Source organism: Fringilla coelebs, assembly GCF_963513975.1.
Source record: "Fringilla coelebs genome assembly, chromosome: 37".
NCBI lineage: Eukaryota > Metazoa > Chordata > Aves > Passeriformes > Fringillidae > Fringilla > Fringilla coelebs.
This window is the reverse complement of record NC_140063.1, coordinates 150292-178184: the sequence shown is the minus strand read 5'-3', so window position 1 is coordinate 178184 and position 27893 is coordinate 150292. Positions and strand designations below refer to the sequence as shown.

Sequence of the window (27893 nt, the reverse complement as noted above, 5' to 3'; positions counted from 1 at the left end):
TTTTTGTAATTTCGGGGGGATTTTTAAACGAATTTTTGGCGATTTTTCGGCCGTTTCTGGGTGGATTTTTTTTGCAATTTTTTGTGAATTTCTGATGATTTTTTGGGATTCTTTTGGGATGTTTTGGCCCCCCCAGGGGGCTGCTGAGGAGGGGCCTGGCCCAGCCCCTGGAGCTGCCCGGCAGCCGCGGCTCCGACGCCGTCGTTTGCGCCAAAGTCACCGACGTCGACTTCGACGGCGCCGCCGAGATCCTGCTGGGCACCTACGGCCAGTGGGACCCCAAAAAAAACCCCAAAAATCCCCAAAAACCCCAAATCCCCAACAATTCCCAACCTTCTCCCCGAATTCCCCCCTTTTTTCCCCCATTTTTTCCCAATTTTTCCCATTTTTTTCTCCCATTTTTCCCCCGTTTTCCCCCTCAAATTTTCTCCCAATATTTCTCTGATTTCCCCCCAATTTCCCCCCCAATTTCCCCCAATATTTCCTCAATTTTCCCCCAATTTCCCCCCTTTTTCCCCCTCAATTTCCCCCCCATTTTTACCCCAAATTTTCCCCCCTTTTTTTCCCCATTTTCCCCTCATTTTCCCCTCATTTTCCCCCAATATTTCTCTGATTTCCCCCTAATTTTCCCCCATTCTCCCCCAATTTTCCCCCTCAATTTCCCCCTTTTATTCCCCATTTTTTCCCAATTTTTCCCCCCATTTTCCCCCTCAATTTTCCCCAAATTTTCCCCCCTTTTTTTCCCCATTTCCCCCCCATTTTCCCCCTCAATTTTTCCCCATTTCCCCCCATTTTTCCTCCCATTTTCCCCCCATTTTCCCCCCCAATTTCCCCCCATTTTTCCACTCAATATTCCCCATTTTTCCCCCATTTTTTCCAATTTTTTTCCCCCATTTCCCCCATTTTTCCCTCTCAATTCCCCCCATTTTCCCCCCATTTCCCTCTCCTTTTTCCCCATTTCCCTCTCCATTTTCCCCCCAATATTTCCCCAATTTTCCCCCTCAATTTCCCCCATTCTTCCCCAATATTTCTCTGATTTTCCCCCAAATTTTCCCCAAATTTCCCCATTTTTTTCTCCATTTTCCCCAAATTTCCCCATTTTTTCCTCCATTTCCCCCAATTTTTCCCCATTTTTTTCTCCATTTCCCCCCAAATTTTCCCCAAATTTTCCCCTTTTTTTTTCTCCATTTCCCCCAAATTTTCCCCATTTTTTCTCCATTTCCCCCCAAATTTTCCCCATTTTTTCTCCATTTCCCCCCAAATTTTCCCCATTTTTTCTCCATTTCCCCCCAAATTTTCCCCATTTTTTCCTCCATTTCCCCCAATTTTTCCCCATTTTCCCTCTCATTTTCCCCCCATTTCCCCCCTCCCCAGGAGCTGCTCTGTTACAAATATTTTGGGGCGGATTCGGGCGCTTTTGGGCAATTCCGGCCGCTCTGGGCCCGGCGCTTCCCCTCCCCCCTCCTGGCGCTGCAGCCGCTCGACCTGACGGGGGATGGGCTGCAGGAGCTCGCCGTCGTCTGCCTGGGGGGGCTCCACGTGCTCCAGGTGGGTCCAAATTCCCAAAAATCCCAAAAATCCCAAAATCCCAAAATTTCAGCCCGACCCGGAACCCCCTGCACCAATTTCCCCTTTTTTTCCCCCAAAAAAATCGGAGTTTTTCCTAAAAAAATCTGATTTTTTCCCTAAATATTCTGTGTTTTTCCTCCTAAGAAATATGATTTTTCCCAAAAAAATCTGATTTTTTCCCCAAAATTTGGAGTTTTCCCCAAAAAATCAGAGTTTTCCCCAAAAAATTTATTTTCTCCCTAAATATTCTGAGTTTTTTCCCCAAAAATTCAGAGTTTTTCCCAAAGGACTCCAAGTTTTTCCCCAAATCCTCAAAATTTTCCCCGAATTCCTGAAAATTCACCTCAAACTCCCCCAGAATTTTCCCCAAATTGCCCCAAATTTCCCCTGGTGGGGGATGGGCTGCAGGAGCTCGCCGTCGTCTGCCTGGGGGGGCTCCACGTGCTCCAGGTGGGTCCAAATTCCCAAAAATCCCAAAAATCCCAAAATCCCAAAATTTCAGCCCAATCCGGAACCCCCTGCACCAATTTCCCTTTTTTTCCCCCAAAAAATCGGAATTTTCCCAAAAAAAATCGGAGTTTTCCCCCAAAATTCTGATTTTTTTCTAAGTATTCTGAGTTTTCCCCCCAAAAAATCTGATTTTCCCAAAAAATTCTGATTTTTCCCAAAAAAATTCTAATTTTTCTCCAAAATTTGGAGTTTTCCCTAAAAAATTGGAGTTTTTCCCCACAAATTCTGATTTTTTCCTAAATATTCTCATTTTTTTCCCAAAAAATTCTGATTTTTCCCCAAAATTTGGAGTTTTCCCAAAAATTCTGATTTTTTTCCTAAATATTCTGATGTTTTCCCTCCAAAAAATCTGATTTTTCCCCAAAATTTGGAGTTTTCCCCCAAAATTCTGATTTTTTCCCTAAATATTCAGAGGTTTTCCCCACTAAAACTCCGATTTTTCCCCCAAATTTGGAGTTTTTCCCAAAAGGTTCCAAGTTTTTCCCAAAATTCTCCCCAAATTCCCCCAATTGCCCCCAAATTCCCCAAAATTCCCTTAAAATTCCCAAATTTTCCCCCAAATTCCCAATTTTTTCCCCAAATTCTCCCTGAAATTCCCCCAAATTCCCGATTTTTCCCCAAAATTTCAATTTTTTCACCCAAAATCACCCTTTTTTCACCCCAAATTCCCCAAATTCTCCCCCAAATTCCCGATTTTTCCCAAAATTCCCCTTTTTTCCCCCAAAATTCCCAATTTTTTGCCCAAAATTCCCAATTTTCCCCCCAAAATTCATCCCAAATTCCCCTTTTTTCCCCTAAAATTCCCCAAAATTCACTCAAAATTCCCAATTTTTTCCCCCAAAATTCCCATTTTTTCCCCAAATTCCCCCGAAATTCCCGATTTTTCCCAAAATCCCCCTTTTTCCCCCCAAAAATTCCCATTTTCCCCCCAGCACAGCCTGGAGCCGACGGCGCGGCTGCTCCGGGAGCGCCTCAGGAGGGAGGTGCAGCAAAAACGGGGCCAAAAACCCCAAAATCGGGAAAAAAACCCGGAAAAACGGGAAAAAATCCCGGAAAAACGGGAAAAAACGACGGAAAATCGGGAAAAAAACGGCGGAAAATTGGGGGAAAAACTCGGAAAAATGGGAAAAAACGACGGAAAATCGGGAAGAAAAGCTGGAAAATTGGGAAAAAATCCCAGAAAATCGGGAAAAAACCGCGGGAAAGGAGGAGGAGGAGGAGGAGGAGGAAGAGGAGCGGAGGGGGGAGGGGCAGGGGGAGCCTTGGGGCCCCTCCCCCACCTCGAAATCGGCGGAATTCCAAGAAAAAATTCCATAAAAATGAAAATTTTCGCAAAAAAAATTCGTTCCTGGAATTGTTGGGAGAGGCGGGAAGGGGCTGGGGGGGGAATTTGGGGAAAATTTGGGGATTTTTGGGGATTTTGAGGATTTTTGGGGGGTCCTGGGGGGAATTTGAGGAATTTTGGGGAATTTTTGGGGGGAATTTTGGGGATTTTGGGGGGTCCCGGGTGGAATTTTGGGGAGGATTTGGGGATTTCTATTTTTTTGGGGAGGAATTTGGGGTCCCCAAAAGGAATTTTGGGGGATCCTGGAAGGATTTTGGGGAGAATTTGGGGATTTTTGGGTCTCCAAAAGAGCCTGGGGGAGATTTTGGGGGATCCTAGGGGGAGGTTTGGGGAATTTTGGGGGAATTTGGGGCATTTTGGGGGGGATTTTGGGATCCTAAATGGATTTTTGGGGGGATTTTTGGGGGCGATTTGGGGATTTTTGGGGGGTCCGGGGGGGATTTGGGGTCCCCAAAAGGGTCCGGGGGGGATTTGGGGGATCCTGGGGGGGTTAAAGGGAATTTGGGGAGGGGTTTGGGGGTCCCTGAGAGGATTTTGGGGTCTCTGAGGGCATTTTGGGGTCCCTGAGGGGATTTTGGGGTCCCTGAGGGGATTTTGGGGCTCCCGGGGTTTTTTTTGGGGGGTCCCGGGGGCGTTCCCAGGGTGGGGGCGGGGCCGTTCCCGCCCCTCCCCCCTCGCTCCGCCCCTCCCCCCCCCCCAATGGAGCTTTAACGGCGGCGGCGGCGAGAGCGGACCCGAGGGGGAACAGGTAGGAGGGGGGAGGGGGCGGGGGGGACCCCCCCAGACCCCCCCCGGAGCCCCCCAAAACCCCCCCACCCCCCCCCGCCCCTCCCCCACCCCCGGGATCCCCCCCCCCGCCCCTCCCCCCGCCGCGATTTTGGGGGCGAATCGGCGGAATTGGGGAGGGGGGCGAGGGTGGGGGAGGGGCGGGGGGCGCTCCCACGGGGTGGGGGAGGGGAGGGATGAACCCCCCACCCCTCCCCCAGCCCGGAGCCCCCCCCGAAATTCCCCAAAATTCGCCGGAATTGGGGAAAAAAAAAAAAAAAAAAAATTCCCGAGGTTGGAACAGGTGGGTGGGGGGGGGGCAGCGATTCCCGAATTCCGCCCGAATTCCCAGAAATTCCCCCAAAATTCCCGCGGATTTCCCCCGAATCCCCCAAATTCCCGCATTTCCCCCCAAAATTCCTCATTTTCCCCCCAAAATTCCCCTTTTCCCCCCCGTTTTTCCCGGATTTCCCCCCGAAAATTCCGATTTTCCCCCCAAAATTCCCCTTTTCCTCTCCAAATTTCTCATTTCCCCCCCATAATTCCCACAGCTTTCCCCCCCAGCGTTCCCATTTTTTCCGGATTTCCCCCCAAAATTCCCCATTTTTCTCCAAAATTCCCCATTTTTCTCCAAAATTCCCCATTTTCCCTCGTTTTCCCCACATTTTCCATCAAATTCCTGATTTTCCCCCAAAAAAATCCCAATTTCCCCCCCAAAATTCTGCATTTTCTTCCCAAAATTCCTCATTTTTCCCCCGAAATTCCCTTTTTCCTCCCAAAATTTCCCATTTCTCCCCCAAAAATTCCCCTTTTTCCTCCCGAATTCCCAATTTTCCTCCAAAATTCCCAATTTATCCCCCTCAATTCCTCATTTTTCCCCCCAAGATTCCCCCAAATCTCCCTCAGATCCACTCAAATTCCCCAAATTCCCCCAAATCCCCCCAGATTCCACCAAAATTCCCTGGATTTCATCCCAAATTCCCCAGAATTTTCCCTAAATTCACCCAAATCCCCCAAATTTCCCCCCAAATTCCCTCAAATTCTTGGAATTCTCCCAGATTTTCTCCCAAATTTCTCATTTTTCCCCGAAAAGGCCCAAAATTCTCCCACATTTTCCCAAAATTTCCCCGAATTCCCACAAATCTTCCACCTTCGGGCTGAAATTCCCCAAATTCCCTCAAATTTCGTCTCTTCTTCCTCAAAATTCTCCCAAATTCCCCCAAATCCCCACAAATTCTCCACATTTTGGCCCCAAATCCTCAAATTCCTGCAAATTTCCCGAATTTCCCCCCAACTTCTCCAAAATTCCCCAAAATTCCCCAAATCCCCCCCCCCAAAAAACCCAAATTCCCCAAATTCCCCCCAAAAACCCCAAAATTTCCCCCGATTTTCCCCAAATTCCCCAAATTTCCCCCAAATCCCCCCCCAAACCCGATTTTCCCCAAATTTCCTCCAAATTCCCCAAATTTCCCCCAAATCCCCCCTAAAACCCCCAAATTTCCCCCGAATTTCCCTCAAATCTCCCAATTCCCAAAAATCTCCCCCCGAATTTCCCAAATTCCGGCGAATTTCCCCCAAAATTCTGCCCCAAATCCCTGAAATTCCCCCCAAATTCCCCTTTTTCCTCCCCCCCTCGTTAAAAGCGGATTTGTCCTAAATCCCGGCTTTTCCCCCAAATCCGCCTCTCCTCAAATCCGCCGCTATCAAAAACCACAAAAACCACAAAAAAAGCACCAAAATCCGCATTTTTTCAGGGGAAAACCGCGCGGTTCGGGGCCGTGCCGCTCCAAGAAAAGGGAATTTTGGGGGAATTTCCCGGGAATTTGGGATCGCCCGGGGCCGGCGGGGTCGGGAATTTTGGGGGAAAATCCCGGGAAATTGGGGAAATCCTCGGGCTGGAGGAAAATCCCCCAAACTGGGGCGAATCCGCGCGGATTTGGGAAAATCCCCGCGCGGCCCCGCGGGCTTTGGGGTTAATTGATTCATTAATGAGGGGGCAGCGAGGGGCGTTAATTGGATTAATTGGGGGGGGAGGAGCGGGGGGGGGGTGGGAAGGGGATGTGGGGCAGGGATGGGGCAAAAATGGGGGAAAATGGGGCAGAATGGGGTAAAAATGGGGTAAAAATGGGGCAGAATGGGGTAAAAATGGGGGGAAATGGGGTAAAAATGGGGCAGGAGTGGGGCAGGTTTGGATCTTTGGGGCAGGAATGGATCTGTGGGTCAGGGATGGATCTGTGGGGCTGGTTCAGATCCCTGGGTCAGTTTTGGATCCGTGGGGCCGGTTTGGATCTGTGGGGCTGGTTTGGATCTCTGGGTCAGGTTCGGATCTGTGGGTCAGGTTCGGATCTGTGGGGCTGGTTCAGATTTGTGGGGTTGGTTCAGACCTGTGGGGCTGGTTTGGATCCATGGGTCAGTTCTGGATGTGTGGGTCAGGGATCCGTGGGTCAGTTTTGGATCCATGGGTCAGTTTTGGATCTGTGGGGCCAGTTTGGATCCGTGGGTCAGGGATCCATCACTCAGGGATGGATCTGTGGGGCTGGTTCAGATCCGTGGGTCAGTTTTGGATCCGTGGGGCTGGTTCAGATTTGTGGGGTTGGTTCAGACCTGTGGGTCTGGTTTGGATCCGTGGGTCAGTTCTGGATGTGTGGGTCAGGGATCCGTGGGTCCAGTTTGGATCTGTGGGGCCGGTTTGGATCTGTGGGGCTGGTTCAGATTTGTGGGGTTGGTTCAGACCTGTGGGGCTGGTTCAGATCTGTGGGGCTGGTTCGGATCTGTGGGGCTGGTTCAGATCCGTGGGTCAGGGATCCATCAGTCAGGGATGGATCTGTGGGGCTGGTTCAGATCTGTGGGGCTGGTTCAGATTTATGGGGCTGGTTTGGATCCGTGGGTCACTTCTGGATGTGTGGGTCAGGGATCCGTGGGTCAGTTCTGGATGTGTGGGGCCGGTTTGGATCCGTGGGTCAGTTTTGGATCTGTGGGGCCGGTTTGGATCCGTGGGTCAGGGATCCATCAGTCAGGGATGGATCTGTGGGGCTGGTTCGGATCCGTGGGGCTGGTTCAGACCTGTGGGGCTGGTTCGGATCTGTGGGGCTGGTTCGGATCCCTGGGTCAGTTTTGGATCTGTGGGGCTGGTTCAGATCTGTGGGGCTGGTTCGGATCTGTGGGGCTGGTTCAGATCCATGGGTCAGTTCTGGATGTGTGGGTCAGGGATCCGTGGGTCCGGTTCAGGCCTATGGGGCCGGTTTGGATCCGTGGGTCAGGGATGGATCCGTGGGTCAGGGATGGATCTGTGGGTCAGTTTTGGGTCTGTGGGTCAGGTTTGGATCTCTGGTCAGTTGTGGATCCATGGGTCAGGTTCAGATCCGTGGGTCAGGTTCAGATCTATGGGTCCAGTTTGGATCTGTGGCTCCGGTCCGGACCCGTGGGTCAGGTCCAGATCCGTGGGTCAATTCTGGATCCATGGGTCCAGTTCAGATCTATGGGTCAGTTGTGGATCCGTGGGTCAGGTTCGGATCTCTGGCTCCGGTCCGGGCCCGGTTCGGATCCGTGGGTCCGGTTCGGATCCGTGGGTCAGGTTCGGATCCGTGGGTCCGGTTCGGATCCGTGGGTCCGGTTCGGATCTATGGGTCAGGTTCAGATCTATGGGTCAGTTGGGGATCCGTGGGTCAGGTTCAGATCCGTGGCTCAGTTGTGGCTCTCTGGCTCCGGTCCGGCCCGGTTCGGATCCGTGGGTCAGTTTTGGATCCGTGGGTCCGGTTCGGATCCGTGGGTCAGGTTCGGATCTATGGGGCCGGTTCAGATCTATGGGTCCGGTTCGGATCTATGGGTCAGGTTCGGATCCGTGACTCCGGTTCGGATCTCTGGCTCCGGTCCGGGCCGGTTCGGTCCGGGGGGTTCCGGGGGGGTTTCGGGTGCGGGGGCGGCTCCGGCTCCTCCTTGGCAACCGCGCGGTTTCCATGGCAACGGGGATGGAGGAGGGAGGGGGAGGGGGCGGGACCCGGGAGCCGGCGGGGGAGGGGGAGGAGGAGGGGCCGAACCGGAGCCGGAGATCCGAACCGGCCCCATAAACCCGAACCGGCCCCACGGATCCGAACCGGCCCCACAGATCTGAACCGGACCCACAGATCTGAACCGGACCCACGGGTCCAAACCAAACCCAGAGATCCGAACCGGCCCCACAGATCGGAACCGGCCCCACGGATCGGAACTGGCCCCATAGATCCGAACCTGACCCATAGATCCGAACCGGCCCCACGGGTCCAAACCAAACCCATAGATCCAAACCGGGGCCCACGGATCCATTCCAGCCCCACATCCCTGATCCCATTTCCTCTTGCAGGCTCCTTATGGGGCGCCATGGCTGTGCCCCACATCCCAAATCCCTGATCCCAAACCCCAAATCCCAAATCCCCAAATCCCCTAACCCAAACCCCACAATCTGACCCCAAATCTCCCTCCCTGCAGGCTCCTCGTGGGGCGCCGTGGCTGTGCCCCACATCCCAAACCCCACATCCCAAACCCCACATCCCAAACCCCCTAACCCAAACCCCCAAATCCCAAACCCCAAATCCCAAACCCCCTAACCCAACCCCGTATCTCCCTCCCCGCAGGCTCCTGGTGGGGCGCCATGGCTGTGCCCCACATCCCAAACCCTACATCCCAAACCCCCTAACCCAAACCCCAAACCCCTGACCCCAAATCTCCCTCCCGCAGGCTCCTGGTGGGGCGCCATGGCTGTGCCCCACATCCCAAACCCCAAACCCCTAACCCAAACCCCAAACCCCTGACCCCAAATCCCAAACCCCACATCCCAAACCCCACACCCCAAATCCCCCAATCTGACCCCGTACCTCCCTCCCGCAGGCTCCTGCTGGGGCGCCATGGCTGTGCCCCACATCCCAAACCCCCTAACCCAAACCCCCTAACCCAAATCCCTGATCCCAAACCCAAAACCCCTGACCCCAAATCCCAAACCCCACATCCCAAACCCCACACCCCAAACCCCCCAATCTGACCCCAAATCTCCCTCCCGCAGGCTCCTGCTGGGGCGCCATGGCTGTGCCCCACATCCCAAACCCCACACCCCAAACCCCCCAATCTGACCCCAAATCTCCCTCCCGCAGGCTCCTGCCGGGGCGCCATGGCGGCGCTGGGCCCGGCCTGCCTGGCGGCCTGGCTGCTGCTGAGCCCTCGGGGCTGCTCGGCCACCGGGGCGTCCCCGGCGTCGCCGGGCGCCGACGGCCCCAACGGGACGTGCCGCGGCTCGGCGCGCTGCCAGCCCGGCGTGCTGCTGCCCGTGTGGCAGCCGGACGAGCCGGCGGCGGGCGACAAGGCGGCGCGCGCCATCGTCTACTTCGTGGCCATGATGTACCTGTTCCTGGGCGTGTCCATCATCGCCGACCGCTTCATGGCCTCCATCGAGGTGATCACGTCGCGCGAGAAGGAGATCACCGTCACCAAGGCCAACGGCGAGACCAGCGTGGGCACGGTGCGCATCTGGAACGAGACCGTCTCCAACCTGACGCTGATGGCGCTGGGCTCCTCGGCGCCCGAGATCCTGCTGTCGCTCATCGAGGTCTGCGGGCACCGCTTCCAGGCCGGCGAGCTGGGCCCGGGCACCATCGTGGGCAGCGCCGCCTTCAACATGTTCGTGGTGATCGCCGTCTGCGTCTACGCCATCCCGGCGGGCGAGAGCCGCCGCATCAAGCACCTGCGCGTCTTCTTCGTCACGGCCTCCTGGAGCATCTTCGCCTACATCTGGCTCTACCTCATCCTGGCCGTCATCACGCCGGGCGTGGTGCAGGTGTGGGAGGCCTTCCTCACGCTGCTCTTCTTCCCCGCCTGCGTGGTGTTCGCCTGGGCGGCCGACAAGAGGCTGCTCTTCTACAAGTACGTCTACAAGCGCTACCGCGCCGACCCGCGCAGCGGCATCATCATCGGCGCCGAGGCCGAGCGCCCCGCGCCCAAGGACCCGGAGGCCGACGGCGGCTTCGCGGCGCCGCCCGAGCCCGAGCCCGGCGCCTCGCCCTCGCCCACGCCCGAGGAGAAGGAGCTGGACGAGAGCCGGCGCGAGGTGATCCAGATCCTCAAGGACCTGAAGCAGAAGCACCCGGAGAAGGAGCTGGAGCAGCTGCTGGACGCCGCCAACTACGTGGCGCTGGTGCACCAGCAGAAGAGCCGCGCCTTCTACCGCATCCAGGCCACGCGGCTCATGACCGGCGCCGGCAACGTGCTCAAGAAGCACGCGGCCGAGGCGGCGCGGCGATCGCCGGCGCCGCCCGGCGAGGAGGACGAGGAGGACGAGGAGGACGAGGCGTGCAGCCGCATCTTCTTCGAGCCCTGCCTGTACCACTGCCTGGAGAACTGCGGCTCGGTGACGCTGGCCGTGGCGTGCCAGCAGGGCCTGGGCGCCAACCAGACCTTCTACGTGGACTTCCGCACCGAGGACGGCTCGGCCAAGGCGGGCTCGGACTACGAGTACAGCGAGGGCACGCTCATCTTCAAGCCGGGCGAGACGCGCAAGGAGCTGGCCATCGGCATCATCGACGACGACATCTTCGAGGAGGACGAGCACTTCTTCGTGCGGCTGCTGAACCTGCGCGTGGGCGACGCCGAGGGCATGTTCGAGGCCGACTGCGAGGACCACCCCAAGGGCAAGCTGGTGGCGCCGCTGGTGGCCACGGTGACCATCCTGGACGACGACCACGCCGGCATCTTCGGCTTCCGGGAGCGCTCGGTGCGCGTCAGCGAGTGCCAGGGCCACGTGGAGGTGACGGTGGTGCGCAGCTCGGGCGCGCGCGGCACCGTCATGGTGCCCTTCCGCACCGTGGAGGGCACGGCGCGCGGCGGCGGCGTCGACTACGAGGACGCCAGCGGGGAGCTGGAGTTCCGCAACGACGAGACGGCGTGAGGAAGGGCGGGAGGGAGGAGGAGGAGGGTGGGGAGGGTGGGGAGGGAGGGGGAAGAGGGTGGGTCGTGGTTGGATGGGATGGAAGAGGAAGAGGATGGATGGATGGATGGATGGATGATGGATGGATGGATGGAAGAGGAAGAGGATGGCTGGGTTGTTGGGGGGTGGGGATGGAGGAGGAAGAGGGTAGATCATGGATGGATGGATGGATGGATGGATGGATGGATGGATGGATGGAAGAGGAAGAGGATGGTTGGGTCAGTGGGTGGGTGGGGATGGAGGAGGAAGAAGATGGATCATGGTTGGATGGATGGATGGATGATGGATGGATGATGGATGGAAGAGGATGGATGGATGGATGGATGGATGGATGGATGGATGGATGGATGGATGGATGGAAGAGGAAGAGGATGGTTGGGTGGAGATGGAAGAGGAAGAGGATGGATGGATGAATGGATGGATGGAAGAGGAAGAGGATGGTTGGGTCGTTGGTTGGGTCATGGGTTGGGTGGAGATGGAGGAGGAAGAGGATGGATGGATGGATGGATGGATGGATGGATGGATGGATGGAAGAGGATGGTTGAGTTGTGGGTTGGGTCATGGGTTGGGTGGAAATGGAAGAGGAAGAGGATGGATCATGGATGGATGATGGATGGATGGATGGATGGAGATGGAAGGTGACGATGACGATGGTGACGGTGATGGTGACGATGGTGACGATGATGGTGACGATGGTGATGATGATGATGGTGACGATGGTGACGATGATGATGATGACGATGGTGACCCTGAGGCCGAGGCTGCCCCGTGTCCCGCCCCAGGAAGACGCTGCAGGTGAAGATCGTTGACGATGAGGAGTACGAGAAGAAGGAGAATTTCTTCATCGAGCTGGGGACGCCGCGCTGGCTCAAGCGCGGCATCTCGGGTACGGGGACACGGGGGGACACGGGGGGACACGGGGGGACACCGAGGGGACACCGAGGGGACACGGGGGGAGGTGACGGGGGTCTCACCGCTGTCCCCCCTCTCTCCTCAGCTCTTCTGCTCGCCCAAGGTAGGAGCCTTCGGCCTCGGATGCGTCCCATGACCATGGATGTGCCATGAGCGTGTATGTCGCCGTGTCCCACGCCGTGTCCCCGTGCCACGGCCCCGCCAGGTGTCCCTGTGTCCCCAACGTGTCCCCATGCTGTGTCCCCCATGGTGACCCCACCGTGTCCCCATGTCATGTCGCCACCACGTCCCCGTTGTGTCCCCGTGTCCCTCACTGTGTCCCCATGTCCCCCACGGTGTCCCCACGTCCCCCATGGTGTCCCCACGCCGTGTTCCCCCATGGTGTCCCAATGTCCCCCCCATTGTCTCCCCACCGTGTCCCCATCATGTCCCTATGTCCCTCACCGTGTCCCCACGCCATGTCCCCATTGTGTCCCTCCATGGTGTCCCCCATGGTGTTCACACGATGTCCCCACTGTGTCCCCATGTCCCGGTGGTGTCCCCACGCTGTCCCCACTGTGTCCCCATGTCCCCACGCTGTCCCCACGCTGTCCCCCCACGGTGCAGGGGACGGGGAGCGGGCGCTCTCGGCCGAGGAGGAGGAGGCGCGGCTCCGTGTCCCCGTGTCCCTGTGCTGTGTCCCCGTGTCCCCACGCTGTCCCCACGCTGTCCCCATGTCCCCCCGCACAGGGGACGGGGAGCGGGCGCTCTCGGCCGAGGAGGAGGAGGCGCGGCTCCGTGTCCCCGTGTCCCTGTGCTGTGTCCCCGTGTCCCCACGCTGTCCCCACGCTGTCCCCATGTCCCCCCGCACAGGGGACGGGGAGCGGGCGCTCTCGGCCGAGGAGGAGGAGGCGCGGCTCCGTGTCCCCGTGTCCCCATGATGTCCCCGTGTCCCCATGATGTCCCCACTGTGTCCCCATGTCCCCACGCTGTCCCCACGCTGTCCCCATGTCCCCACGGTGCAGGGGACGGGGAGCGGGCGCTCTCGGCCGAGGAGGAGGAGGCGCGGCTCCGTGTCCCCATGATGTCCCCATGTCCCCATGGTCTCCCTGTGCTGTGTCCCCATGTCCCCACGCTGTCCCCACGCTGTCTCCACACTGTCCCCCCGCACAGGGGACGGGGAGCGGGCGCTCTCGGCCGAGGAGGAGGAGGCGCGGCTCCGTGTCCCCGTGTCCCCATGATGTCCCCATGTCCCCGTGGTGTCCCTGTGCTGTGTCCCCATGTCCCCACGCTGTCCCCACGCTGTCCCCACGCTGTCCCCCCACGGTGCAGGGGACGGGGAGCGGGCGCTCTCGGCCGAGGAGGAGGAGGCGCGGCTCCGTGTCCCCATGTCCCCATGATGTCCCCGTGTCCCGGTGGTGTCCCCACGCTGTCCCCACACTGTCCCCACTGTGTCCCCATGTCCCCACGCTGTCCCCACGCTGTCCCCACGCTGTCCCCACGCTGTCCCCCCGCGCAGGGGACGGGGAGCGGGCGCTCTCGGCCGAGGAGGAGGAGGCGCGGCTCCGTGTCCCCGTGTCCCAGTGGTGTCCCCATGATGTCCCCACTGTGTCCCCATGTCCCCACGCTGTCCCCATGTCCCCCCACGGTGCAGGGGACGGGGAGCGGGCGCTCTCGGCCGAGGAGGAGGAGGCGCGCCGCATCGCCGACATGGGCAAGCCGGTGCTGGGCGACAACCGGCGCCTCGAGGTCGTCATCGAGGAGTCCTACGACTTCAAGGTGACCCTGGGGACACCTTGGGGACACGGGGGACGCCCGGGGGGCGCGGCCTGACGTGTCCCCGCTGTCCCCAGAACACGGTGGACAAGCTGATGAAGAAAACCAACCTGGCCACCGTCATCGGCACGCACTCGTGGCGCGAGCAGTTCCTGGAGGCCATCACCGTCAGCGCAGGTGGCACTGGGGTCCCCAGGGTGTCCCCAGGGTGTCCCCGGGGTGTCCCCAATGTCCCCAGGGTGTCCCCAGTGTCCCCAAGGTGACACCATCCCCAGGGTCCTCAGGGTCACCGTCACCGCAGGTGGCCCCGCTGTCCCCAGGGTGTCCCCAGTGTCCCCAGGGTGGCCCCAGTGTCCCCAAGGTGTCCCCAGGGTGTCCCCAGTGTCCCCAGGGTGTCCCCAGTGTCCCCAAGGTGACACCATCCCCAGGGTCCTCAGGGTCACTGTCAGCGCAGGTGGCCCCGCTGTCCCCAGGGTGTCCCCAAGGTGTCCCTGAGGTGGCCCCAGTGTCCCCTTGGTGTCCCCAAGGTCCTCTCAGGGTCTTCCTACCTTTCCCAGGGTCCCCTTTGGCCGCCACCTTGATGCCACCAACTTGGGGACTCCAAGCCTGATGCCACCACCTTGGGGGATGCTCGATCTTGATGCCATCACCATGGTGACCCCAACCCTGGTGGTGCCACCCCCCCCCGGTGACCCCAACCCTGGTGGTGCCACCCCCTGGTGACCCCAACCCTGGTGCCACCCCCCTGGTGACCCCCAACCCTGGTGGTGCCACCCCCCTGGTGACCCCAGCCCTGGTGCCACCGCCCCGGTGCCACCGCCCCGCCGTCCCCGCAGGTGACGAGGACGAGGACGACGAAGGCCGCGAGGAGCGGCTGCCCTCGTGCTTCGATTACGTCATGCACTTCCTGACGGTCTTCTGGAAGGTTCTGTTCGCCTGCGTGCCCCCCACGGCGCTGCTGGGGGGCTGGGCGGCCTTCGGCGTCTCCATCCTCCTCCTCGCGCTGCTCACCGCCCTCATCGGCGACCTGGCGGCGCACTTCGGCTGCACGCTGGGCCTCAAGGACTCGGTCAACGCCGTCGTCTTCGTGGCGCTGGGCACCTCCATCCCCGGTGAGGGACCTGGGGACACCTTGGGGACATTGGGGACACCTTGGGGACATCACAGGGACATTGGGGACAGGGTGGGATAGGGGACAGGACAGGGGACAGGGACCCTGGGCCTCAAGGACTCGGTCAACGCCGTCGTCTTCGTGGCGCTGGGCACCTCCATCCCCGGTGAGGGACCTGGGGACATTGGGGACACCTTGGGGACATCACAGGGACACTTTGGGGACAGTGGGGACAGAGGGACAGAGGGGCGGGACAGGGGACAGGGACCCTGGGCCTCAAGGACTCGGTCAACGCCGTCGTCTTCGTGGCGCTGGGCACCTCCATCCCCGGTGAGGGACACTGGGGACATTGGGGACATTGGGGACACCTTGGGGACATCACAGGGACATTGGGGACACCTTGGGGACATCACAGGGACATTGGGGACACCTTGGGGACAGAGGGACAGAGGGGTGGGACAGGGGAGAGCGACCCTGGGCCTCAAGGACTCGGTCAACGCCGTCGTCTTCGTGGCGCTGGGCACCTCCATCCCCGGTGAGGGACATTGGGGACACCTTGGGGACATTGGGGACACCTTGGGGACATTGGGGACACCTTGGGGACATTGGGGACACCGTGGGAACAGGGCGGGACAAGGGACAGGGACCCTGGGCCTCAAGGACTCGGTCAACGCCGTCGTCTTCGTGGCGCTGGGCACCTCCATCCCCGGTGAGGGACATTGGGGACACCCTGGGGACATTGGGGACATCACAGGGACAGGGTGGGACAGGGGACACCGTGGGATAGGGGAAAGGACAAGGGACAGGGACCCTGGGCCTCAAGGACTCCATCAATGCTATCCCCCCAGTGTCCCAAATGTCCCCAATACTCCCAACGTCCCCAACACCCCCAATGTCCTCAACGCTCTCACTGTCCCCAAGACCCCCAATGTCCCCCAACATCTCCAATGCTCTCAATGTCCCAAATGTCCTGATTGTCCCCAACACCCTTGATGTCCCCAACACCTCCAATGTCCCCAACACCCCCAATGTCCCCAACACGCCCAACGTCCCCAACACCCCCAATGTCCCCAACACCCCCAATGTCCCTGACGTCCCCAATGTCCCCAACACCCCCAATGTCCCCCCAATCCCCCCACTGTCCTCAATCCCCTCAATGTCCCCAACGTCCCCAATGTCCCCAATGCTCTCACTGTCCCCAACACCCTTGACGTCCCCGACACCCCCAATGTCCCGATTGTCCCCAACACCCCCAATGTCCCCAACACCCCCAATGTCCCGATTGTCCCCAACACCCTTGATGTCCCCAACACCCCCAATGTCCCGATTGTCCCCAACACCCTTGACGTCCCCAACACCCCCAATGTCCCCAACACCCCCAATGTCCCCAACACCCCCAGTGTCCCTGCTGTCCCCAATGTCCCCAACATCCCCAATGTCCCCAACACCCCCAAGGTCCCCAATAGCCCCAACATCCCCAACACCCGCCACGTCCCTGCTGTCCCCAATGTCCCCAACGTCCCCAATGTCCCCAACACCCCCGCTGTCCCCAACACCCCCAATGTCCCCAACGTCCCCAATGTCCTGATTGTCCCCAACACCCCCTCTGTCCCTGACCCCCCAGACACCTTCGCCAGCCGCGTGGCCGCCCTGCAGGACCCGTGCGCCGACGCCTCCATCGGCAACGTCACGGGCTCCAACGCCGTCAACGTCTTCCTGGGGCTGGGCCTGGCCTGGTCGGTGGCCGCCGTCTACTGGGCGGCGCAGGGGCGGCCGTTCCGCGTCCCGCCGGGCACGCTGGCCTTCCCCGTCACGCTCTTCACCATCTTCGCCTTCCTCGCCATCGCCGTGCTGCTCTGGCGGCGCCGCGCGCCCATCGGCGGCGAGCTGGGGGGGCCCCGCGCCCCCAAGATCCTGACGGCCGGGCTCTTCCTGCTGCTCTGGCTGCTCTACGTGCTCTTCGCCAGCCTGGAGGCGTACTGCCACATCCAGGGGTTCTGACTGGGGGGACTGGGGGGACTGGGAGCACTGGGAACACTGGGAGGGACTGGGAGGGACTGGGATGGACTGGGGACACCGTGGGGACAGACAGGGACCGGCTCTTCCTGCTGCTCTGGCTGCTCTACGTGCTCTTCGCCAGCCTGGAGGCGTACTGCCACATCCAGGGGTTCTGAGGGGGGATACTGGGGGGACTGGGAGGGACTGGGAGGGACTGGGATGGACTGGGATGGACTGGGAGGGACTGGGGAGCAATGGGGGACAGACAGGGACCGGCTCTTCCTGCTGCTCTGGCTGCTCTACGTGCTCTTCGCCAGCCTGGAGGCGTACTGCCACATCCAGGGGTTCTGAGGGGGGACTGGGGGGACTGGGAGGGACTGGGATGGACTGGGATGGACTGGGATGGACTGGGGAGCAATGGGGGACAGACAGGGATCGGCTCTTCCTGCTGCTCTGGCTGCTCTACGTGCTCTTCGCCAGCCTGGAGGCGTACTGCCACATCCAGGGGTTCTGAGGGGGGGGACTGGGGGGACTGGGAGGGACTGGGATGGACTGGGGAGCAATGGGGGACAGGGACAGACGGACAGGGACAGGGACAGACGGACAGGGACCGGCTCTTCCTGCTGCTCTGGCTGCTCTACGTGCTCTTCGCCAGCCTGGAGGCGTACTGCCACATCCAGGGGTTCTGAGGGGGGGGACTGGGGGGACTGGGAGGGACTGGGAACACTGGGATGGACTGGGATGGACTGGGGAGCAATGGGGGACAGACAGGGACCGGCTCTTCCTGCTGCTCTGGCTGCTCTACGTGCTCTTGGCCAGCCTGGAGGCGTACTGCCACATCCAGGGGTTCTGACTGGGAGGACTGGGGGGACTGGGAACACTGGGAGGGACTGGGAGGGATTGGGGACACCGTGGGGACAGGGACAGACAGACAGGGACCGGCTCTTCCTGCTGCTCTGGCTGCTCTACGTGCTCTTCGCCAGCCTGGAGGCGTACTGCCACATCCAGGGGTTCTGACTGGGGGGACTGGGGGGACTGGGGGGACTGGGGGGACTGGGAGGGACTGGGGACACCGTGGGGACAGACAGGGACAGGGACAGGGACAGACAGACAGGGACCGGCTCTTCCTGCTGCTCTGGCTGCTCTACGTGCTCTTCGCCAGCCTGGAGGCGTACTGCCACATCCAGGGGTTCTGAGGGGGGACTGGGGGGACTGGGATGGACTGGGAGGGACTGGGATGGACTGGGGAACAATGTGAGGGACTGGGGACACCGTGGGGACAGGGACAGACAGACAGGAACAGGGACAGACGGACAGGGATCAGCCCTTGGGGATCACTGCCACATCCAGGGGTTCTGACTGGGAATACTGGGAGGGACTGGGAGGGACAGGGGGACAGAGGGACAGCGGGACAGATGGACAGAGGGACAGATGGACAGAGGGACAGAGGGACAGATGGACAGCGGGACAGAGGGAACGAGGGACAGCGGGACAGAGGGACAGAGGGACAGAGGGACAGAGGGAACGAGGGACAGCGGGACAGCGGGACAGAGGGACAGCGGGACAGAGGGAACGAGGGACAGCGGGACAGAGGGACAGTGGGACTGAGGGACAGCGGGACAGCGGGACAGCGGGACAGAGGGACAGAGGGACAGCGGGACAGCAGGACAGAGGGACAGAGGGACAGAGGGACAGCAGGACAGAGGGACAGAGGGACAGAGGGACAGCGGGACAGAGGGACAGAGGGACAGCGGGACAGAGGGACAGAGGACAGAGGGACAGAGGGACAGTGGGACAGAGGGACAGAGGGACAGAGGGACAGCGGGACAGAGGGACAGAGGGACAGAGGGACAGCGGGACAGAGGGACAGAGGGACAGCGGGACAGAGGGACAGCGGGACAGAGGGACAGAGGGACAGCGGGCGATGGCAGCAGGGGACAGGGCCCCCCACGTCCCCTCCCCCACCCCAGGGACCCTTGGGCCACCTCAGGGACCCCCCCAGGACCCCCCAAATCCCCCCAGGACCCCCCAGATCCCCCCTGGAGACCCCAAACCCCTTCAGGGACCCCCCCAGACCCCCCTGGAGACCCCAAAATCCTCCCCAAGGGACCCCGCCCCCCCCCAGGGACCCCCAAATTCCTTCAGGGACCCCAAAATCCCTTCAGGGACCCCCAGCCCCTCCCCCTCCCCCCCCCCGGGGCCGTTTCTTATCTCGCAGCGTTTTTTTAAAGGGTGGGGGAGGGGTGCGGTGGGGGCGGGGCGCGGGGGGGGGGGGGTGGGGGGGGTGGGGGAGGGGCGCCCCCGGAAAAACAAAACGAGGGGAAAAAAAAGGCAAAAAAACCCAAAAAAAAGGCAAAAGAAAAATTAAAATAAAAAAACCCAAAAACCCCAAACGCGGCCCCGGCTGTGACTGGGGCCCCGTGACGTCACGCGCTCGCCGTGACGTCACTGCCTAGCCCCGCCCGGATGACGTCACTCCTTTCTTCCCCCGGCTCCTCCTCCGCGGCTCCGGCCGTAAAGCGCGCGGGAGGGCGGAAAGCGCCTGTCGCAAAGCGCGGCGCGTTGCCATGGCGACCGGCGTGCCCGGCGTTACCATGGGAACCATCCCGGAGTCCCCAAAACCGCCCGGGGAGCCCCAAAATCACCCCGGGGACCCCAAAATCACCCTGAGGTCCCCAAAATCACCCTGAGAACTCCAAATCCACCCTGGGGACCCCCGAAACCTCTCAGGGACCCCCAAAGCACCTCAGAGACCCCCAAAATCGCCTCAAGGACCCCCAAAATCACGCGAAATCCACCTTGGGGACCCCCGAAACCCCTCAGGGACGCGATAATCACCCTGGGGACCCCAAACCCAGCCAGGGACCCCCAAATCACCTCAGGGACCCCCAAAATCACTCTGAGGTCCCCCTAAATCACTCGAAATCCATCTTGAAGACCACCGAAACCCTTCAGGGGCCTCATAATCACCCCGGGGACCCCCAAAATCACCTCAGGGACCCCCAACCCCACCCCGGGGACCCCCAACCCCCGCGGGGCTCCCTCAGAAGCGGGGGCCGCCGTAAAGCACCGCCGCGAAGCGCCTCGTTACCATGGTTACCGCCTCTCGGCGCGGCACTGCCGCGCACAGCGCTGCGTCGTCATGGCGACGCCCTCACGAGAACCGTAAAGCGCGGCGAGGAGGCGCGAACGGCGGCGTTGCCACGGCGACGAGCCCGCGGGGAGGGGATCGCCGTAAGGCGCGCCCCGCGTTGCCGGGAGACGGCCGCAAAGCGCGCGGGGTTTGGCGGCAGTGTCGCGTTGGCGCGCAGTCATGGCGGTGCCGAACGGGGCCGGGGCCGCGGCCGGGACGGGCCCGGGGGGACCCGGGCTGGGCCTGGCGGTCCCGGGGGCCCCGGTGGCGCCCGGGGGAGGCCTCAGGGCCGCGGCGGGGCTCTACGAGCAGCTGAAGGGAGAGTGGGGCCGCAAGAGCCCCAACCTGGCCAAGTGCGGGGAGGCCCTGGGCAGGCTCAAGGTGAGGGGGGGGCGGGCCTGAGGGGATTTGGGGGGGTCTGAGGGGATTTGGGGGGAATTTGGGGGGTCTGAGGGGATTTGGGGGGGTCTGAGGGGATTTGGGGGGAATTTGGGGGATTTGGGGGGGTCTGAGGGGATTTGGGGGGGTCTGAGGGGATTTGGGGGGGTCTGAGGGGGTTTGGGGGGAATTTGGGGGAATTGGGGGGGGTCTGAGGGGATTTGGGGGGGTCTGAGGGGATTTGGGGGGGTCTGAGGGGGTTTGGGGGGAATTTGGGGGGGGTCTGAGGGGATTTGGGGGGGGGTCTGAGAGGGTTTGGGGGATTTTGGGGGGTCTGAGGGGATTTGGGAGGAATTTTGGGGGATCTGAGGGGGTTTAGGGGAAATTTGGGGGATATTTATGGTGGTCTGAGGGGATTTTGGGGAGGATTTGGGGGATTTTGGGGGGTTTGGAGGGGATTTGTGGGTCTGGGGGTGAGGGGACCCCCGAGTTTGGGGCAATTAAAGCAGAACTTGGGGTCCCTGGGCTGAGGGGGGGTCCCAGATTTTGTTTTGGGTTTTTTTTTGGGGTGTCCCCACCTCAGTTTGTGCCATTTCCTGTAAACACCAATTAACCCCAAGGCATTAATTAACACCAAACCCTTCATTAACGCTGAACCTTTAATGAACTGGGTGGGTCGGGGCTGGGGGGGGCTCCGAGACCCCCTCGGGGTGCCCCAAATTCCATCGGGACCCCCAAATCCCCCCAGGTGGCTCTGCTGGACCTGAACTTCCTCCCCACCTCCGGCTCGGCCATGACCAAGCAGCAGCTGATCCTGGCCCGTGAGTGCCCAGAAACCGCCCAAAACACCCCAAAAATGCCCCCAAAACACCCCAAAAATGCCCCAAAACACCCCAAAAATCATTCCCAGAAACGGCCCAAAACACCCCAAAAAACCCCCAAAACACCCCAAAAATCACTGCCAAAAATGGTCCTAAATACCCCAAAAATGACCCAAAATACCCCAAAAATGCCCCCAAATGCCCCAAAAATGCCTCCCTAAACCTCCCCAAACCCCCCAAATCCCCCTTAAATCCCCCCCAGACCGTTCCCACCCCCCAAATTCCCATTTTTTTCCCATTTTTTCCCATTTTCCCCATTTTCAGGGGACATTCTGGAGATCGGGGCGCAGTGGAGCATCCTGAGGAAGGACATCCCCTCCTTTGAGCGCTACATGGCACAGCTCAAGTGCTACTACTTCGACTACAAGTGGGTCTGGGGGATCTGGGGGGGATTGGGGGGATTTGGGGGGGATTTGGGGGGTCTGGGGGGGATTTGGGGGGGACTTGGGGGGACTTGGGGGGTCTGTGTGGGGATTTGGGAGGATTTGGGGGGTCTAGGGGAGATTTGGGGGGGATTTGGGGGGGTCTGGGGTTCACAGGGAGGATTTGGGAGGTGTGGAGAAGGTTTGGGTGAAATTTGGGGGATTTAAGGCAATTCAGGGCAGCCCAGGATCCCCTAGAACATTCTAGAACCCCTCAGAACCTTCTAGAACCCCTCAGAACATTCTGGAAACCCTCAGAACGTTCTAGAACCCCTCAGAACGTTCTGGAACCCCTCAGAGAGGAGCTGCCCCAGTCGGCGTGATGGCCCCAGCTGCTGGGGCTGAACCTGCAGGGGGCACTGGGGGGGTTCAGAACCTTCTGGAACCTCCTCAGAACATTCTAGAATCCCTCAGAACATTCTAGAACCCCCTCAGAACATTCTGGAACCCTCTCAGAACGTTCTGGAACCCCTTAGGGAGGAGCTGCCCCCGTCACCGTGGCAGCACCAGCTGCTGGGGCTGAACCTGCTGGGGGCACTGGGGGGGTTCAGGGGGGCTCAGAACCTTCTGGAACATTCCGGAATGCCCGCAGGGAGGAGCTGCCTGAGTCGGCGTCGCGGCACCAGCTGCTGGGGCTGAACCTGCTGGGGGCACTTGGGGGGTTCAGGGGGGTTTAGAACCTTCTGGAACATTCCGGAACCTTCTGGAACATTCCGGAATGCCCTTAGGGAGGAGCTGCCCGAGTCGGCGTCGCGGCACCAGCTGCTGGGGCTGAACCTGCTGGGGGCACTGGGGGGGTTCAGGGGGGCTCAGAACCTTCTGGAACCCCTGAGAAGGTTCTAGAACTCCTCAGAATGTTCTGGAACCCCTCAGGGAGGAACTGCCCCCGTCACCATGGCGGCCCCAGCTGCTGGGGCTGAACCTGCTGGGGGCACTGGGGGGGCACTGAGGGGTTCAGGGGGGCTCAGAACCTTCTGGAACATTCCGGAATGCCCTTAGGGAGGAGCTGCCCGAGTCGGCGTCGCGGCACCAGCTGCTGGGGCTGAACCTGCAGGGGGCACTGGGGGATTCAGAGGGGTTTAAAACCTTCTGGAACATTCTGGAATGCCCTCAGGGAGGAGCTGCCCGAGTCGGCGTCGCGGCACCAGCTGCTGGGGCTGAACCTGCTGTTCCTGCTGTCCCAGAACCGCGTGGCCGAGTTCCACACGGAGCTGGAGCGGCTGCCGGCCCCCGACATCCAGGGGAACCTGTTCATCCGGCACCCCGTGTCCCTGGAGCAGGTCTGGGGTGATTTATGGGATTTTGGGGTGATTTATGGGGTTTGGGAACCTGTTCATCAGACACCCCGTGTCCCTGGAGCAGGTATGGGGGATTTATGGGGTTTTGGGGTGATTTATGGGGGATTTGGGACTGGGGGAACCTGTTCATCCGGCACCCCGTGTCCCTCGAGCAGGTATGGGGGATTTTGGGGTGATTTATGGGGGATTTGGGACCGGGGGAACCTGTTCATCCGGCACCCCGTGTCCCTCGAGCAGGTATGGGGGTGATTTATGGGGTTTTGGGGTGATTTATGGGGTTTGGGAACCTGTTCATCCGGCACCCCGTGTCCCTGGAGCAGGTATGGGGGATTTATGGGGGTTTGGGGTGATTTATGGGGGATTTGGGATCGGGGGAACCTGTTCATCAGACACCCCGTGTCCCTCGAGCAGGTCTGGGGGATTTGGGGTGAAATTGGGGGGATTTGGGGTGATTTATGGGGGATTTGGGGGGGTTTGGGATCGGGGGAACCTGTTCATCAGACACCCTGTGTCCCTCGAGCAGGTATGGGGGATTTGGGGTGAAATTGGGGGATTTGGGACCAGGGGAACCTGTTCATCCGACACCCCGTGTCCCTGGATCAGGTATGGGGGGAAATTGGGGTGATTTATGGGGGATTTGGGATCGGGGGAACCTGTTCATCAGACACCCCGTGTCCCTCGAGCAGGTTTGGGGGTGAAACCAAGAATTTGGGGTGATTTATGGGGGATTTGGGACCAGGGGAACCTGTTCATCCGACACCCCGTGTCCCTCGAGCAGGTATGGGGGATTTGGGGTGAAATTGGGGGATTTGGGACCGGGGGAACCTGTTCATCCGACACCCCGTGTCCCTGGAGCAGGTATGGGGGATTTTGGGGTGATTTATGGGGTTTTGGGGGATTTGGGAACCTGTTCATCCGACACCCCGTGTCCCTGGAGCAGGTCTGGGGGATTTTGGGGTGATTTATGGGATTTTGGGGAGTTTGGGGGTGGTTTACCTCATTTTTGTGGTGGTTTATCCCATTTTTGGGGTGTCTTACCCTGTTTTGGGGGTGGTTTATCCCATTTTTGTGCTGTTCTATCCCATTTTGGGGTGTTTTATCCCATTTTTGTGGTGTTTTATCCCATTTTTGGGGTGTTTTATCCCATTTTTAGGGTGTTCTATCCCATTTTGTAGTGTTCTATCTCATTTTTAGGATGTTTTATCCCATTTTGTGGTGTTTTATCCCGTTTTTGGGGTGTTTTACCCCGTTTTTGTCCCCAGTACCTGATGGAGGGCAGCTACAACAAAGTGTTCCTGGCCAAGGGCAACATCCCAGCAGAGAGCTACACCTTCTTCATCGACATCCTGCTGGACACCATCAGGTCAGGGACCCCAAAATCCCCCAAATCACCCCAAAATCCCTCTGAACCCAAACCCCAAAAATCCCCCTTGAAATATCCCCAAAACCGCCCCAAAACTGCCCCAAACCCTCCCCTGGGCAGAGTTCATCGACATCCTGCTGGACACCATCAGGTCAGGGGCCCCAAAATCCCCCAAATTCACCCCAAAATCCCCCTGAAACCCCCCAAAATCCCCCAGTATGTCCCCAAACCCCTTCCCTCTTCCTCCAAATTCCCTAAAATCCACTCTGAGCACCCCAAAATCTCTCTCAAATCCCCCAAAACTCCCTCTGAGCACCCCAAACCCCTCTCAAATCTCCCAATTCCCCCCTCAAAACCCCCCAAAATCTCCCTGAAACCCCCCAACATTCCCCAATTTCCTCTTCAAACCCCCTAAAATCCCCCTGAAACCCCTCAAATCCCCCTGAAACCCCCCCCAAATCCCCCTAAAAACCCCCAAATCCCCCTGAACCCCCCCAAACCCCCCCAGGGACGAGATCACGGGCTGCATCGAGGCCAGAAACTCCCCAATATGCCCCCAAACCCCCCAAAATCCCCTCAAATCCCCCTGTAACCCCCCCAAATCCTCCTGAAACCCCCTAAATTCCTCTGAAATCCCCCCAAATCCCCCTGTAACTCCCCCAAATCCTCCCAAACACCCCTGAACGCCCCCAATCTATCCCCAGGGACAAGATTGTGGGCTGCATCGAGGCCACAAACACCCCAAAATCCCCTCAAATCCCCCTGAAACCCCCCCAAATCCCCCTGAAAACACCCCAAATCCCCCTGAAACCCCCTCAAATCCCCCTCAACCCCCCCCAAATCCCCCTGAAACCCCCCCAAATCCCCCTCAACCCCCCCCAAATCCCCCTGAAACCCCCCCAAATCCCCCCAGGGATGAGATCCCGGGCTGCATCGACGTTGCAAACCCCCCAATGTGCTCTCAAACCCCCCCCAAAATCCCCTCAAATCCTCCTGAAACCCCCTAAATTCCTCTGAAATCCCCTCAAATCCCCCTGAAACCCCCTAAATTCCTCTGAAATCCTCCTAAATCTACCTGAACCCCCCCAAATCCCCCTGAAACCCCCCCAAAATCCCCTCAAATTCCTCTGTAATCCCCCCAAATCCTCCTGAACCCCCCCCAATCCCCCTAAAAACCCCCAGATCCTCCTGAAACCCCCTTAATTCCTCTGAAATCCCCCCAAATCCCCCAGGGACGAGATCGCGGGCTGCATCGAGGCCGCCTACGAGCGGATCCTGTTCCCCGAGGCGGCGCGGATCCTGTTCTTCAGCTCGCCCCGCAAGATGACCGACTACGCCAAGAAGGTACCCCAGAAACACCCCAAAAACGGGCTGAGACACCCCAAAACCGGCCTGAAACACCCCAAAAACGGCCTGAGACACCCCAAAAACGGCCTGAGACACCCCAAAAACGGCCTGAGACACCCCAAAAACGGCCTGAGACACCCCAAAAATGGCCTGAAACACCCTGAAACACCCCAGAACGGTCTGAGACACCCCAAAAACGGCCTGAAACACCCCAAAAACGGCCTGAAACACCCTGAAACACCCCAGAACGGTCTGAGACACCCCAAAAACGGCCTGAAACATCCCAAAAATGGTCTGAGACACCCCAAAAATGGTCTGAGACACCCCAAAAACGGCCTGAGACACCCCAAAAATGGCTTGAAACATCATGAAACACCCCAGAACGGTCTGAGACACCCAAAAAACGGCCTGAAACACCCCAAAACGGCCTGAAACACCCCAAAAACGGTCTGAGACACCCCAAAAACGGCCTGAGACACCCCAAAAATGGTCTGAGACACCCCAAAAACAGCCTGAAACATCCCAAAACCACCCCAGAACGCTCTGAGACACCCCAAAAACAGCCTGAAACACCCCAAAAACACCCCAGAACAGTCTGAGACACCCCAAAAACGGCCTGAAACAACCCAAAACCACTCCAGAACGGTCTGAAACAGCCTGAAACACCCCAAAAATGGTCTCAAACAGCCTGAAACAGCCTGAAAACCCCAAAACCGACCTGAAACAGCCTAAAAACGGCCTGAAACACCCCCAAAACTGTCTGCAACACCCCAAAACACCCCCAACAAGGTCTGAAATACTCCATAATAGCCTGAAATACCTCAGAACCACCCCAAAACGGTCTGAAATACCCCAAAACACCCTAAAAATGGCCTGAAATAGTCTACAAATCCCCAAATATCCACCCCAAACCTCCCAAATCCCCTTTAACCCTCTCCAACCCCCCTGAAATCTCCCCCAAATCACCTCAAACCCCTCAATGCCCACCCCAAACTCCCTAAATCCCCCCCATAACCCCCAATATCCCCCCAAACCCCCTTTAACCCCCCAAACCTCCCTAAAATCCCCCCAATTCCCCCCTCAAACTTTCCGATACCCACCCCAAATCCCCCAATATTTGCCCCAACCCCCCCAATACCCACCCCAAACCCCTTTTAATCCTTTTTTTTCCTCTTTTAATCCCTTTTTTCCCCCCTTTTCCCAGCGGGGCTGGGTGCTGGGCCCCTCCAACTATTACAGCTTCGGGGGGCGGCAGCAGAAGGCCGAGGACCCCCCGATCCCCTCGACGGAGCTGGCCACGCAGGTCATCGAGTACGCCCGCCAGCTGGAGATGATCGTCTGAAAAACACAAAATTCCTCCATTCATCCTTATTCCCATCTTCTCCCTTTTTTTCTGCTTTTTTTTTCGCTTTTTTCCGTGATTTTTCTGCCTTTTTTCGCCTTTTTTTGGGGGGTTTCCAACGTTTAAAGTGTTTTGGTTTGGTTTTTTTTTTTTTTTTTTTTTTTTTTGGAGGGGGTTTAACTGTTGAAAGATTATTTGGGCCTCCAAAATTTCCCCCAAAACCCCATTTATTCTCGTTATTTCTCGTTATTTTATTGGGTTATTGAAGTATTTTTTGGTTAAATATTTAAAAGGGGGTTTGGGGGGGGTCTTGATGCTCTCTGAGACCCCCAAAGTCCCCATTTATTCCCATTTTCTCTTCAATTTTATTGCGTTTTTTGGGGGAGTCTTGACATGGGAACCCCAAAACGCTCTCAGACCCCCCCAAATCCCCCTTTTAACTCCCATTTCCCATCATTTTCGGGAGGTTTCACAATTTAAAGGTTCTTTCGTGTGGGGATTTGGCGAACCCCCCACCCCGCACCCCCTTTTTGGGCAGAACCGGGGGGCTGAGCCCCCTCCCCAAAAATACAAACCCCAAAATGTTGTTCCAATAAAGTGCTGGAGCCGGAGTGAGGCGGTTTTGGGGAGCTTTGGGATCATTTTGGGTCATTTTGGAGCCATTTTGGGGCCGTTTCGTTGCTGAGGGGGCTCCGGGACCCCCGAATTGGGGAGGGGGCGGTGCCAACCCCTCACGATAAAGCCCCGCCCCCTCTCCTCTGATTGGCTGAGGGCTCCCGCGCCTCACGCTGATTGGTCGAGGCGCTCCCCCAGCA

General features: G+C 59.0%; 3 protein-coding genes across 3 annotated transcripts in view; all 3 read left to right on the top strand.

Annotated features, from left to right (window-relative positions):
- Window positions 1-4176, top strand: part of LOC311164782 (uncharacterized protein) — a gene marked incomplete at both ends in the record, with an annotated part of 11725 nt that extends 7549 nt beyond the window's left edge. The window contains 5 exon segments of the mRNA XM_084224389.1: window positions 137-267; window positions 270-271; window positions 1375-1548; window positions 3012-3329; window positions 4066-4176. Of these exon segments, the coding sequence (XP_084080515.1) occupies window positions 137-267; window positions 270-271; window positions 1375-1548; window positions 3012-3329; window positions 4066-4176 (736 nt within the window).
- Window positions 4177-9329: 5153 nt separating this feature from the next.
- Window positions 9330-16917, top strand: SLC8A2 (solute carrier family 8 member A2; the record flags this gene model as incomplete). Its single annotated transcript, XM_084224388.1, has 8 exons — window positions 9330-11095; window positions 11921-12024; window positions 12136-12153; window positions 13684-13808; window positions 13883-13982; window positions 14642-14868; window positions 15577-15625; window positions 16541-16917. The coding sequence occupies 8 exons, from the start codon at window positions 9330-9332 to the stop codon at window positions 16915-16917; spliced, it is 2766 nt and encodes a 921-aa protein (XP_084080514.1).
- A 3301-nt stretch (window positions 16918-20218) lies between these two features.
- On the top strand, window positions 20219-27683 carry PSMD8 (proteasome 26S subunit, non-ATPase 8). Its single transcript, XM_084224435.1, has 7 exons — window positions 20219-20428; window positions 21174-21246; window positions 21571-21673; window positions 22843-23008; window positions 24289-24389; window positions 25622-25733; window positions 26941-27683. Exons 1-7 carry the CDS (start codon window positions 20228-20230, stop codon window positions 27076-27078), a joined length of 894 nt encoding a protein of 297 aa, XP_084080561.1. The 5' UTR covers window positions 20219-20227; the 3' UTR covers window positions 27079-27683.
- Window positions 27684-27893: the final 210 nt, after the last annotated feature.